At 36.3% G+C, this 14213-nt stretch overlaps 1 protein-coding gene across 10 annotated transcripts in view; it reads left to right on the plus strand.

The window, feature by feature from the left end:
* LOC123773191 (N-fatty-acyl-amino acid synthase/hydrolase PM20D1) overlaps positions 1 to 14213 on the plus strand; it is a 53431-nt gene that overhangs the window by 5247 nt on the left and 33971 nt on the right. For 9 of the 10 annotated variants that reach the window (XR_011225211.1, XM_069315449.1, XM_045766798.2 and 6 more), the window contains 2 exons: positions 6805 to 7131; positions 11144 to 11321. Coding sequence is in view for 9 of the 10 variants with exons in the window: in XM_069315449.1 (XP_069171550.1) it covers positions 7021 to 7131; positions 11144 to 11321 (289 nt within the window). In the remaining variant the exon portion in view is untranslated. Of the gene's footprint in view, positions 1 to 896; positions 981 to 6804; positions 7132 to 11143; positions 11322 to 14213 lie in introns of those variants that run through there. The other variant, XM_069315450.1, reaches the window with a different exon arrangement.

The following is a 14213-nucleotide window of genomic DNA, read 5'->3' on the forward strand; positions in this document are numbered from 1 at the left end:
TTAATTCAGGAAAACTTGGCTTATTAGGCAAATCGGGCCTTGAATAGTAGGCTGAGAAGTGAGTTCTGGCTACTAGGTACGACATATATATATATATATATTTATTGGACCAACATACAGAAATACTTGTAACCAAAAACATTTGGGTTTTATATTATTGGAATACTCCAACAGCCACGGTAAATAGTGGAAAAGTAACTAAACACATATTAACCTAACCTGTTACATGCTTAAATTAGCAAACCTGGGCCTAATATGCCTCTAATAGGCCTAATTTAGTTCATATACGTTATCCTAGGCCTAGGAAAGTTTAGGTTTGGTTGTCGACTTGTTTTTACGTGCCTTCTACAAAATGAATATTCAAAACGTAAGTTTTTTGAGGTCCAACAGTCCATTTTTGTATATTCGACCAATAGCTGCAGTCTGCACTACCTGCCATTTAAATTACAGGTTGGTTATTTCTGTATATTACAAACCATATTTGTCGTATGAAATATTTTGTGTAAATAGTTTATGAAGCAGTTTAGCTAGAGAGAGAGAGAGAGAGAGTGACAGTTATATAAAAAATGAGATTTATTCCCTGAGACGGTTGGCAGCTGACAGACCGTCTGATATCCTTCCACCCATGAATATAGTGTCGTAAGTAATGTGTTAATTATGGTTAACCAGTAAAATGTGTATAACTATTTTGCAAAGGAAAATTTGACTGTCATATAACCTACAAATAGAGTAATGTTAAACGGGAGTATTTAAAGAGATTAATAAGAAATGATGCCCGAAACACTATGCGTGCTAGTGGCTTTACAAGAATGTAAATTCAACTTAATTTCTATGTTTTCTGCTAACCCCCAATGTACCTTCTTGTATATAAATAAATAAAATAATGTGTTCGTAGGCGTCCTCAGTGGACTAGAAGACAATATGGCGGACAGGGAAGATGTCTCACAGGTGTTAAGGTGTATACTCCGCCAGATATCAGAGTAAGCTACAAGTTTGTATTAAGTTTAATTGCAGGAGTTCACGGAGTTGTTCTTAGAAACTACTGAGTGAGGATATAGTGTCCAGGTTTCCTAATATTTATGTGTGACTAATCTTGTCTGGGTTTTTTCTCCTCAACTTGGAAATCATCTGACTAAAGTGTGACATTATGATATTTTGGCTTTGTTTATTGTGTAATTCTGATCCTAGTGATATAATAATAATAATATGCATGTCAAGGTACCTGAAGAATATGCGGGAAGTTTACTGAATGCTGAATTGTCAAGTTTAAATTTATTTGTAAATACTGTATTTGTTTTTTCTTTTCATACTTCCTAGGTGTTTCTTCTATGCTCCTCTGGGGATTATACCCTGGGCTCTACCAGCAGCTAAGACTAATCATAATTCCTTAGAGGACTTAACAAGTGAAACTAACCATAGGGCATCCATAGCCTCGGCCCGTGACACTATTCGGTAATTTCTAAGTTGAGCAGTCAGCTCAACCTAGAAATTAGTCCTGTTGTTAATCCTGTCTGTACACACTCTGATTTTGCCTGTTGAGTTCTCACTATAACATTGGCGACTATAATGTTTTGTCGGTGACTCCAATTTAAAAAAATATATATCCTACATGATACTTTAAAGATCTCTCACCATCCGTGATCTCAGCAGATAGAGGGAGTCATAGTATTCTTTCATGGAACTTACATATAGTTTACTGATATAAACGTATAAATGCACAATTAATAATAAATTCAAACCAAGAAAGAGTTCACTAGGCTTGGCTTCTGCGCCAGATTGAAACTGCAACTCTCAAATCTGAACATTTCTACTATTCGTTGCCGTGTGATCATATTAATCACACGTAAATATTATAAACATTAATCATTCTCGGTTTTAATAAAAGTAGCCAGTAAACAACATATGGTATATATTATCTATATAACAAGTAATACTTATAATCTACAGAATAATCACTTACCTCGTATCATGTCATTAATATCAAGAACAAAATTAACAGTCTTTAACTGCAAGTACTGTCAGTAATAAAATTAGTTCAACATATCTAAATTTACATAAACAATTTTTGACAAATTTGGAACCAGTGCGGTTGCAGATCCATTTGGGAACAGTAATAAAATATGAGCATATGACTGTGGAGCGTCCTACCTCCAGTCTGGTGTCACAGGGACAGTCAACCCAGTTCCTAAACCGAATGAGTCTCGGTATCGCAGTGACTGAGGACTGACTGACTTGACTGCCGAAGGATATGGTCAAACCGTACACAAATGTTTCTACAAAGCTAGTTTTCTAATTGTCAAAACCGTATACAGTACATCGTTAGGTTAGGCTGTATTAGGTTTGGCTTTGTTAAGCCAGGTTTGGTTTGGGTTAGGTAAGGTTAGACTAAGTTAGGGAAGGTTAGGCAGGTTTTAAAATCCGTTGGCGAACCGTCTTGTTCTTCCTGCGTAATAGAATGATGATAGATGGCGTAACTGGCGTGAATTTCACTTAGTTGATGAAGAACCGCACGTCTGTGGGTCATCCAATAAGGTTAGCACAGACTTCTAAATGTTACCGCTGCTAGGCTTAGGCTCGGCTACAAGTACCTCTGGGAGTTTGCAACATCTGCTGATGTAGATTTGGCTAAATGTAATCTCAACAGAACTATTTGCATACTTTGCGTCATTATATAAAAGAATGTGGAAAAAAATTGTTGAATTCAGAGATAAAACCATCAATGGTGTCCAAGAAATGTGCAAGTACTTCATTCATAATGAAGTACTGCCAGGAATCTTAGCAAAGTATTCAAAATTTGCTTACTGTGGGTAATGCATGCACATGACTGTAAAGTTGCCGCCCAGTTGGGTGGGTGTGGAGCAAGATAAGTAAAATGTGTGACTCACCACAGATGTAAAGTGCCTTGTATAGTGACTATTGTGAGCCTCTTGTTATTTGTGGACATGTGTGTATATATAAATATATAATATTATATATATATAAATATATATATAAATATTATATATATAAATATTATATATATAAATATTATATATATATAAATATTATATATATATAAATATTATATATATAAATATTATATATATAAATATTATATATATAAATATTATATATATATAAATATTATATATATATAATTATATATAAATATTATATATATATAATTATATAAATATTATATATATACAAATATTATATATATAAATATTATATAATATATATATATATATTATTTATATAAATATTATAGATATAAATATATATACATATAAATAAATAAAATATATATATATATATATATATATATATATATATATATATATATATATATATATATATATATATATATATATATGTCGTACCTAGTAGCCAGAACGCACTTCTCAGCCTACTATGCAAGGCCCGATTTGCCTAATAAGCCAAGTTTTCATGAATTATTTCTCGACTACCTAACCTAACCTAATTTTTTCTGCTACCTAACCTAACCTATAAAGATAGGTTAGGTTAGGTAGGGTTGGTTAGGCTCGGTCATATATCTACGTTAATTTTAACTCCAATAACAAAAAATTGACGTCATACATTATGAAATGGGTAGCTTTATCATTTCATAAGAAAAAAAATAGAGAAAATACATTAATTCAGGAAAACTTGGCTTATTAGGCAAATCGGGCCTTGCATAGTAGGCCGAGAAGTGCATTCTGGCTACTAGGTACGACATTATATATATATATATATATATATATATATATATATATATATATATATATATATATATATATATATTATATATATAAACATATATATTATATATATAAATATATATAAAAAATATATATATATATAAATAAAAATATTATATATAAATATAAATACTGTATTATATATATAAATATAAATATTATATATATATAAATATTATATATATAAATATTATATATATATAAATATATATATTACATATATAAATATAAATATTATATATATATAAATATAAACATTATTTATATATATAAATATATATATTATATATATATATAAATATAAATATTATATATATAAAAATATAAATATTATATATATATATAAATATAAATATTATATATATATAAATATAAATATTATATATATAAATATAAATATTATATATATATAAATATAAATATTATATATATATATATAAATATAAATATTATATATATATATAAATATAAATATTATATATATATAAATATAAATATTATATATATATATAAATATAAATATTATATATATATATATAAATATAAATATTATATATATAAATATAAATATTATATATATAAATATAAATATTATATATATAAATATAAATATTATATATAAATATAAATATTATATATATAAATATAAATATTATATATAAATATAAATATTATATATATAAATATAAATATTATATATACATAAATATAAATATTATATATATATATAAATATAAATATTATATATATATATATATAAATATAAATATTATATATATATAAATATAAATATTATATATACATATAAATATAAATATTATATATACATATAAATATAAATATTATATATATATATAAATATAAATATTATATATATAAATATAAATATTATATATATAAATATAAATATTATATATATAAATATATATATATAATATAAATATATATATATAAATATAAATATTATATATATAAATATAAATATTATATATATATAAATATAAATATTATATATATATATAAATATAAATATTATATATATAAATAAATAAATATAAATATTATATATATATAAATGTAAATATTATATATATATATAAATATAAATATTATATATATAAATATAAATATTATACAACTTTAGAAACACTTTCCCACCAGGAGACTCGAACCCTAGCCAGCATAATATAAATATTATATATATATAAATATAAATATTATATATATATATATATAAATATAAATATTATATATATATAAATATAAATATTATATATATATAAATATAAATATAAATATTATATATATATAAATATTATATATATATAAATATAAATATTATATATAAATATAAATATTATATATATAAATATAAATATTATATATATAAATATAAATATTATATATATATAAATATAAATATTATATATATATAAATATAAATATTATATATATATAAATATTATATATATATAAATATAAATATTATATATATAAATATAAATATTATATATATATATAAATATAAATATTATATATATATATATATATATAAATAAATATAAATATTATATATATATATAAATATAAATATTATATATATAAATATAAATATTATATATATAAATATAAATATTATATATATAAATATAAATATTATATATATATAAATATAAATATTATATATATATATAAATATAAATATTATATATATATAAATATAAATATTTTATATATATATACATATAAATATTATATATATATAAATATAAATATTATATATATATGAATATAATTATATATAAATATTAAATATAAATATAAATATTATATATATAAATATATATATATATTATATATATATATTATATACAGTATATATATATTGTATATATATACATATATATTTATATAATATACATATATGTATTTATATAATATAGATGTGAACCGATTATGTGCCTCTGTAACACATTCCGCCCATGTGATGGGTATGGGGTGCACAATAAAGAAATGCAATGAACCGTCTTGTGTACGATATGACTTATCCGACTGCCAACTCTGCTCCTAGACGCCGATAGTTGACCATAACATGAACCGTGAGTCTGGGATGTACAAGTTGACCCTGACTGTAAACTTTGATTCCAGACAGTAACTGTAAGCTGTGTACAGTGAACATGGACTATGAAGCTGTGTGAGACAAGTTGTATGCGAGCGAATTTGAATATCGAGATGATGTTGGAGTCCTGGGTCAACCTTTCACGTGAGAATCGAACACAACTTGTGACGCGGAGGGGGGGATTTTTCCATTTGTAGTTTGTAGAGCATTTTTACCCACCCCTTTACTCAACCCTCGGCTAATGTCGACATTTTTAAGTTGGCCAGCAGCGTAATGCTGCAGTACTCCCTACAACACAACCGATCGTGCTGAAGATATTATACAGGGGATTCCCTCCGTTTTCAGAATGGCTTGGATCACATTTGACAGGAGAGGCAGAGTTAAACAAAATCTATAATAAAGTACAGATCGCGTAGATCCGTGTGGTGTGGTGAATATTTGTGTAGAGGGTGTGTGGATGTTGTTGTTTAAGATTCGCTACTCAGAACAATAAGTTCCAGTAGCACGGGCTATGGTGAGCCCGTAAAGGGGTGTGTGGAGGGGTGATGGAGTTTCATAGTGTACTCCATAGTGTTTTATAGTGTGGTGGTGAATGGGTGTTTGTGGATGGATTTTGGGGGTGGCAATTACTCTATTGCAACTGACCTCGGAAAATATCATCTTCTTTAACTAATTAATTACCTCCTGCTGTATTTCATGCTTGATTTCAAGATACAGATTATAAGTAATTCCTAATACTTTAGTGAGGACAACAAATATAACCATTCGATGATAGATTTTCAGAATAATTTGTGTTTCGCAGACTATAACTACTGGAACCTTGGAGGTGTATTTTGGTATCATTATGGCCTGTCTACTAGTCAGCCTTGACCATGCTCAGATCTTCCATATATTGAACAGATTAGATACACTACAGTTTTATATCATTTACTTCTTGTCCAACAGATAAGTTGATGAGGGCTTCACAGTGCGATGTCAGCATCACGTGTTATTGCTTATTGAGCAGCGACACGACGGATCGTGGAATCGGACGCACCCAAACGTATTAGTCAGCTCTCTGTTTCTCAGCGCGGACAGTGGCGAGGCTCGTCAGTCCAGTCTGGTGGAGACAAGCGTCCTTGTTCAGTTGGTGGTGGAAGTAACAGCGGCAACTGAGAGAAGATGGTAGCGTATGGGCGTGTGTGTCGCGTGGTGGCGACGGTGGTGGGCGTGCTGCTGGGCGTGGCCACTCTACTCATTCTGGTTGCTATCATAAGGGCGGCCACACTGGAGGTAACTCGCTGTGTTTGTGACTGGCCATTGGCCACTTCAGCTGACAATAGAAACAGTCACTTTTGTCGCGGGAGCTTAGTAGTGATGAAAGCACTATATATACAATGAGCGTAAACAACATATTTAAGCTACATTGATTATGAATGTAAAGTAATACTAATATTTAACACTATTATTTTGCACATTTATGTGCATGTGTCTTATGCAGTCGAGGTTTCTTTGAGATTACATACGCATTACTCAGCCTGTCCTCATAAACAAAAGCCAAAGTCCATTCCATGCACCCGCCAAACCCCCTGATTATGAATTAAAAACGGTTTACACACGACTCGCAACTGATTTTGTTCGGACACTTCCGGAACAATTGCTTCCCTGACGAATTTTGTTCGAACCACAACGCTGGAAATGCTTCACCCACGTAATACAAATACAAATAATCGCCAACAGAATCTAAACACCTAACCTAACCAGTGCCTAGATTTGTATAATATACTAATATTATAATAATTTATATTTAAGAAAATTCCCGTTTTGAATGAACAGCATGTAAAAATTTATGAATGCGTCTGTGGGGTCGACCGCTGGCTGTAATGGACTTTAGTCTAGAACGGGTTGCTGGAAATTCTTCACCCACGTAACTTCGAATACAAATAATCGCCAACAGTACTTAAACACCTAACCTACTCCTAACTATACATAGAATTTTTATGTATAATATTAATTGATATATATGAGAACAAACCAATTTTTAATGCACTGTTGAAATTGATGAAATGCGTATGTAGAGGACGGCCGCTGCTTTAACCAGCCTAGTGCGAGGGGGGGTTGGAGGACAGGCTACGTCCAGTAGTCGACCCCAAAGACGCAGTCATAAATTTTAACATGTCGTTCAAACTAGAAATTTTCTCATACATAAATTATTATTATATATTGGCATATTGTGCATATTTAATAAATAAATGTTTATTTAGGTAAGGTACATACATACAAGAAATTTTTACGAAGATTGGTGGACTTATAGATAGAGCTAGTACATACAATGCCTAAAGCCACTATTACGCAAAGCGTTTCGGGCATGATAGCTATTGCTTTAGGTTATTGTTTAGGTTCCACTGGCGATTATTTGTATTTGTAGTACGTGGGTGAAGCATTAACAGCGTTGCGGTTCCAACAAAAGTCGTCAGCGAAGCTCTGGATGTGTTCGGACGTCATCGGTTGAGTCGTGTGTAAAGTTTCTCATTCATAAACAGGGGGTTTGGCGGGTGCATGAAATGAACTTTGGCCTTTTGTTTATGAGGACGGGCTGGCTGGATGGAATTAATTTAGTCTGAGGACGGGTTGAATAACCCGTCCTCAGACGATTCTCATCCATCCAGCGCCCGAGCCCAAAGCTCCTTCATCACTTCTAATTTACCGTTTATTACAAGTCGGTATTTCCTTATGCATATAAACTAACATTATATTTTAGGTACTGGTATTGAAGCATTTGTGATGGAAGCATATACAACAACGCCTCTCATTGGCTGTGTTCGGTAGCCCACGGTCACCTGCACAAGGCTTGGGGCCCCCACACGCCCACTCGAGCCTTAACTTGTACACAATTTCAATTAAATTTCTTTCTTTATTATGCACCCCATACCCATCCCGTGGGCGGTGGTGGAAAGGTTTACAGAAGCACATAATGGGTTCAGGAACTGAACCCCAGAGTTCGTTTAGTGACAATCTTTTTTTGAAGCTAGTTACACAATTGTTAATGTTATATATACATGTACACAACAGCGTAATGTACACATCTTTAGTGAGCTGCCCTCCCCCACCCAACCACACGCAAATGCCCCCCACCACACGCAAACGCCCCCCACCACACGCAAACACCAGCCTACACTATCCTCCCTACTCTCCCCCATGCACGGACGGACTCATTTGGATTACAGATAAATTTTTATCACGATTTAAAATGTAATATCATTTGAAATTTTAATGTAGTTTGAATAATAATAAGGAAAAAAATGTTCTGAAAATCATTATCAATGGGTTCAAATTACTCGCCATTAAAGACTAGGCTCTGTACTCTGCCTCACTAATTGATGGACTGTACTTGAAAATCTTTTGTTTGTGCATTTCGACCGTTATTTGTGTACAAGTATTTCAACCCCGAACACCTGGGTGAGCTGACCTCCAGGATGCCACCACCCACAACAGTTGTCTAACTCCCGGTTACATCAGGCTAAAGGAATAGTGTCCAGATTTTTCTGTTTTGATCCTGGGGTCCCTCGGTTGTATGTCGAGGATGTAGACCACTGTGACATTGTTCAGGGACCCGCACACGCAGATGCTCCTTGTGACCTCGGGGGGGCCCCGCAGACCCTGGCTTGTGACCTGGGGGGGAGCAGACTCTGGCTTGCGACCTCGGAGGGCCCCAGGCGCTGGCTTGCGACCTCGGAGGGCCCCAGGCGCTGACTTGCGACCTCGGAGGGCCCCAGGCGCTGGCTTGCGACCTCGGAGGGCCCCAGGCGCTGACTTGCGACCTCGGAGGGCCCCAGGCGCTGGCTTGCGACCTCGGAGGGCCCCAGACGCTGGCTTGCGACCTCGGAGGGCCCCTAGACGTTGGCTTGCGACCTCGGAGAGCCCCAGATGCTGGCTTGCGACCTCGGAGGGCCCCAGATGCTGGCTTGCGACCTCGGAGGGTCCCAGACGCTGGCTTGCGACCTCGGAGGGCCCCTAGACGCTGGCTTGCGACCTCGGAGAGCCCCAGATGCTGGCTTGCGACCTCGGAGGGCCCCAGGCACTGGCTTGCGACCTCGGAGGGCCCCAGACGCTGGCTTGCGACCTAGGGGGGAGGGGGCCAGACTCTGGCTTGCGTGCGACCTGGTGTTGGACCATCTAAGCGAGCGAGGGGTGGCCCTACCTGCCCTTCCTCACTCTCAATCTCCCTCCCCGTTGTTCTTTCTTTTCTACTGCTGCTTTCCCCTCTGTCTTCCCTCTTTTCCCCTTCTGTTCCAACCCTCGCCCTTCCTCCGCCTCTCCCTTCCTTACCATTTACTCTCTCTCTCTCTCTCCCTCTCTTCCCTTCCTTATCATCTCTCTCCCTCACCCTCTCCCTTCCTGAGCTTTATCTTCCGCTTCCCTCTCCCTTCCTCACCAACCACGCCCCTCTCCCTTCCTAATCTCTTGCACCCTCTCCCTTTCTCAATTTGTGCACCCTCTCTCTCCCTTTCTTTTTGATAATGTTTCTACCCTCTCCCATTCCATTCTTATGCACCCTCTTCCATCCCAGCCACGTGCACACTGTTCCCTCCGACCTTGTGCACACACACACACCGTTCTATCCTGCTGCTCCTTTTCCTGTCGCAGCCTCGTGGGAGAGATGGGAGGGACCCCTCTTCCGCATCCCAGTTTCGCTGACCCCTCCCACCCCTCTCAATTTGGCTTTAATTTTTTTTTCCATCAGTCTACTATGGTCGTTCGTAGTCACATGCTAACAATTTATCCTAAATTTGTCTTGTCCCTTTTTAAAGAATGAAGAGCAATTTTGATTTATATTCATATTTTTTTTAAGCTGCATCTCTTACCCCTGGGATGGGTTCATTTCTGCCCTTGTGTGGCAGTGCACAATAGAAACTTGTATTTACATATTCGTACATTGATTGTAACTATGATGATATTATATATAATATATTATATATAAAGGGGGGTACCATCTCTGGTGCAATTATAGGGACCCACAGCCTCAGAGAAGGGAACACAGAGCATTCAGGGAAAAACTTATATATAATGTGTGTGTGTGTGTGTTCTTCAGTCTACAGTTCAGACCTATTGTCTTGTGTATGACTCTCTGTCCTGTGTGATGGCTAATACCAGCATTATCCTCACTCTAATAAGACTTAATTGAATTCCTCAGATTAGACAAAATTGGAATTAATTTTTGTCAATAAAGATGTTTATTAATGATGATAAACTATTTTGGCGAATAGTACAATTGGTATTAAAAAAAATTAAATTTTTTTTCTAGGAGATGGACTACCAGGAGTACGGTGTGGACCCCGGGGTGAGGGAGGAGCTGCCTGAGGCCTACCTGGCGACGCTGCCGGAGTTGATGGCCCGCGCCTTGTCCATCCCTACCGTGTCTCTTGATCGCGGCGACTACGATACCGAAGAAATGCTACGCTTTCACCAGTTCCTTCGAGACAGTAGGCCAACCACGCGTGCCTCCTTGTTTAGGATATTGACTCGGGGTAGTAACTGTATGGGCAGGTGGATGGATTAGAGAGGTTCCTAAAAGTTAAATAGCTATGACGTGCTTAGGTCTCGGAGCTTATGTATCTTATATTATTCTATTCTCGGTTATTGTTAAATAGTTTGCAAATGACAATAGTCACACACACACACACACACACACACACACACACACACACACACACACACACACACACACACACACACACAAACTATGTCAGTAGTTTCAAAGCGTTATATGACAAAGAGTGCTGGGAAGACGGAACACCACGAGCGTAGCTCATCCTGTAACTACACTTAGGTATTTACACACACACACACTCACACTCACACTCACACTCACACACAGTGAGCCAGAAGCTAAGTAGTGTATTATGGTATGCTTTGTGGTGCTCCGCACGATAAGCTAAGAACAACAAGACACTTGTGTTTATCTTAACTGTCCATGACCCACATCTACACTTCAAGGTCGCTTATCTCCAATTCCCACCTCGTGAAAGATCTGTAGTTCTCTGGTCAGCCACAGTTGCTGAAGTAGCTGAGGAGCCAGAGGGGGGGGAACAGATAATTAAAATATCAGTAGTAGATGCTGTGAACAGTGCCAGGCAGGAGGAGCTGGAGAGAGGGGGTATCTATCTACCCAGTATCTACAGTCTACCAGAGCCAGAAGGAGACTTGTGACAAAGGAGAGAGATGTGACCAGAACGCAGTCTCCGTGGTGTAGTGGTAAGACACTCGCCTGGCGTTCCGCGAGCGCTATGTCATGGGTTCGTATCCTGGCCGGGGAGGATTTACTGGGCGCAATTCCTTAACTGTAGCCTCTGTTTAACGCAACAGTGAAATGTGTACTTGGATGAAAAAACGATTCTTCGCGGCAGGGGATCGTATTCCAGGGACCATAGGATTAAGGGTCTGCCCGAAACGCTACGCGTACTAGTGGCTGTACAAGAATGTAACAACTCTTGTATATATCTCAAAAAAAAAGAGATTAGTTGAATTCTCATCAGAATACAGGTTATCTTGAGGTTATCTTGAGATGATTTCGGGGCTTTAGTGTCCCCGCGGCCCGGTCCTCGACCAGGCCTCCACCCCCAGGAAGCAGCCCGTGACAGCTGACTGACACCCAGGTACCTATTTTACTGCTAGGTAACAGGGGCATAGGATGAAAGAAACTCTGCCCATTGTTTCTCGCCGGCGCCTGGGATCGAACCCAGGACCACAGGATCACAAGTCCAGTGTGCTGTCCGCTCGGCCGACCGGCTCCCCATCAGGTTAGGGTTAAAGACACCCAAGGAAATAGAGCTTTACTGTAAGCTTGGTATGTTCTAAATAAGGAGGAATCGACCAGTGAGAGTAATTTTTCAAAACATTGCTCCAGTAAATTATATTACTGGCTGAAAAGTCAAATTTAAGTTATAGAGGGACTTGTCTAATGTATACTATATGGGAAGACATGTCTAAGGAGGACCGAGAGGAAACAAAGACAATCGGAGAAGCAAAACAAGAAATTAAACACAAGAGGGGCAGAAAGCAGTGCACAAGAACAGGAAAGTCAGCCACCAGAGAGACCAGTACAACAGCATGATGGATCAAACCAGCCTATAGAGGTACCCCAGGAATGGGTTATGGGACCACTACTGTTACTAATTTATATAAATTCAAGGGAGTGAACTCGTACATGTCAGTGTTTGCAGATAGTGACAAGATAATGAGGAATGTAAAAACAGAAGACGACTGCAGAATGTTAAAGGAAGACCTTGACAATCTCTAGGAGTGTACAAACATCTGGTTGCTAGAGTTCAATCGTAATTAGTATTAGGTAATACAGATGGAGATGGGAGAAAGAAGACCAGAAGGTGTCTACGCCATAAATGGAAGGTAACTACAGGCCTCGAAGAAAGATATTTGGGCGTGGATATATTGCAACTCGAGCACTAACACCAGAGACACACATGGGCAGGATGACATCAGGAGCATATACAACGCTGGAGAACATAAGAACGTCGTTTAGAAACCTAAATCCGGATGCTTTAAAGACAAGCTCCACAGATTTTGATAGATTAATATTGGAATATGCAGCACCGGCCTGGAATCCTTAACCCTGTGAAGCATAAAACTAAAATTGAAAGGCGCACAAGTTTGTAACTAGATTAGTGGCAGAGGTAAGAGGGTTATGCTATTTGGATACCCTGAAGGAACTGGGCTTCACAACCTTGGAAGACGGAAGGAAATACAAGATATATTACAATATAAAAGATACCGAGGGGAATAGACAAGGTGGACAAGGATAGCTTCTTTAAGTTGAGAGAAAGTAGGACAAGAGGACACAAGGAAAGGAATTATTGAGAGAAAGCGCCAAGCCATTACGAGTATATAGCACTGGGAAGGGGTCAGGATAAGGATTTGGGATGGGACGGGGGGGACGGAATGGTGCCCAACCACTTGGACGGTCGGGGATTGAACGCCGACCTGCATGAAGTGAGCCCGTCGCTCTACCCTCCAGCCAAAGTAGTTGGGCACAAGAGGACACAAGTGGAAGTTGGGAATATAAGAGTCGAAGAAATGTAAGGAAGTACTTGTACCCTGTACGAGTGAGCAACAAGTGGAGTGAACTAAGAAAAGTTATGGAAGCCACCTCCAGTCACAACTTGACAGGTTCGACAAAGATTTTGAATGTTAGAATAGTTAGGCTATAGCACAACGGGTAGAACCAGGCTAGCAGACGGGACATGCAGAGCTAGACCTCACTTACCCGTAGTCACTGATGGGCAAGTGCTAAGTACTCTTACTTGTGTGTGTGTCTGGTCATCCATGCTCATACCAACATGATGATTGATGAAGATTAA

The sequence above is a fragment of the Procambarus clarkii genome, chromosome 81, assembly GCF_040958095.1.
Source record: "Procambarus clarkii isolate CNS0578487 chromosome 81, FALCON_Pclarkii_2.0, whole genome shotgun sequence".
NCBI classification, from domain to species: domain Eukaryota; kingdom Metazoa; phylum Arthropoda; class Malacostraca; order Decapoda; family Cambaridae; genus Procambarus; species Procambarus clarkii.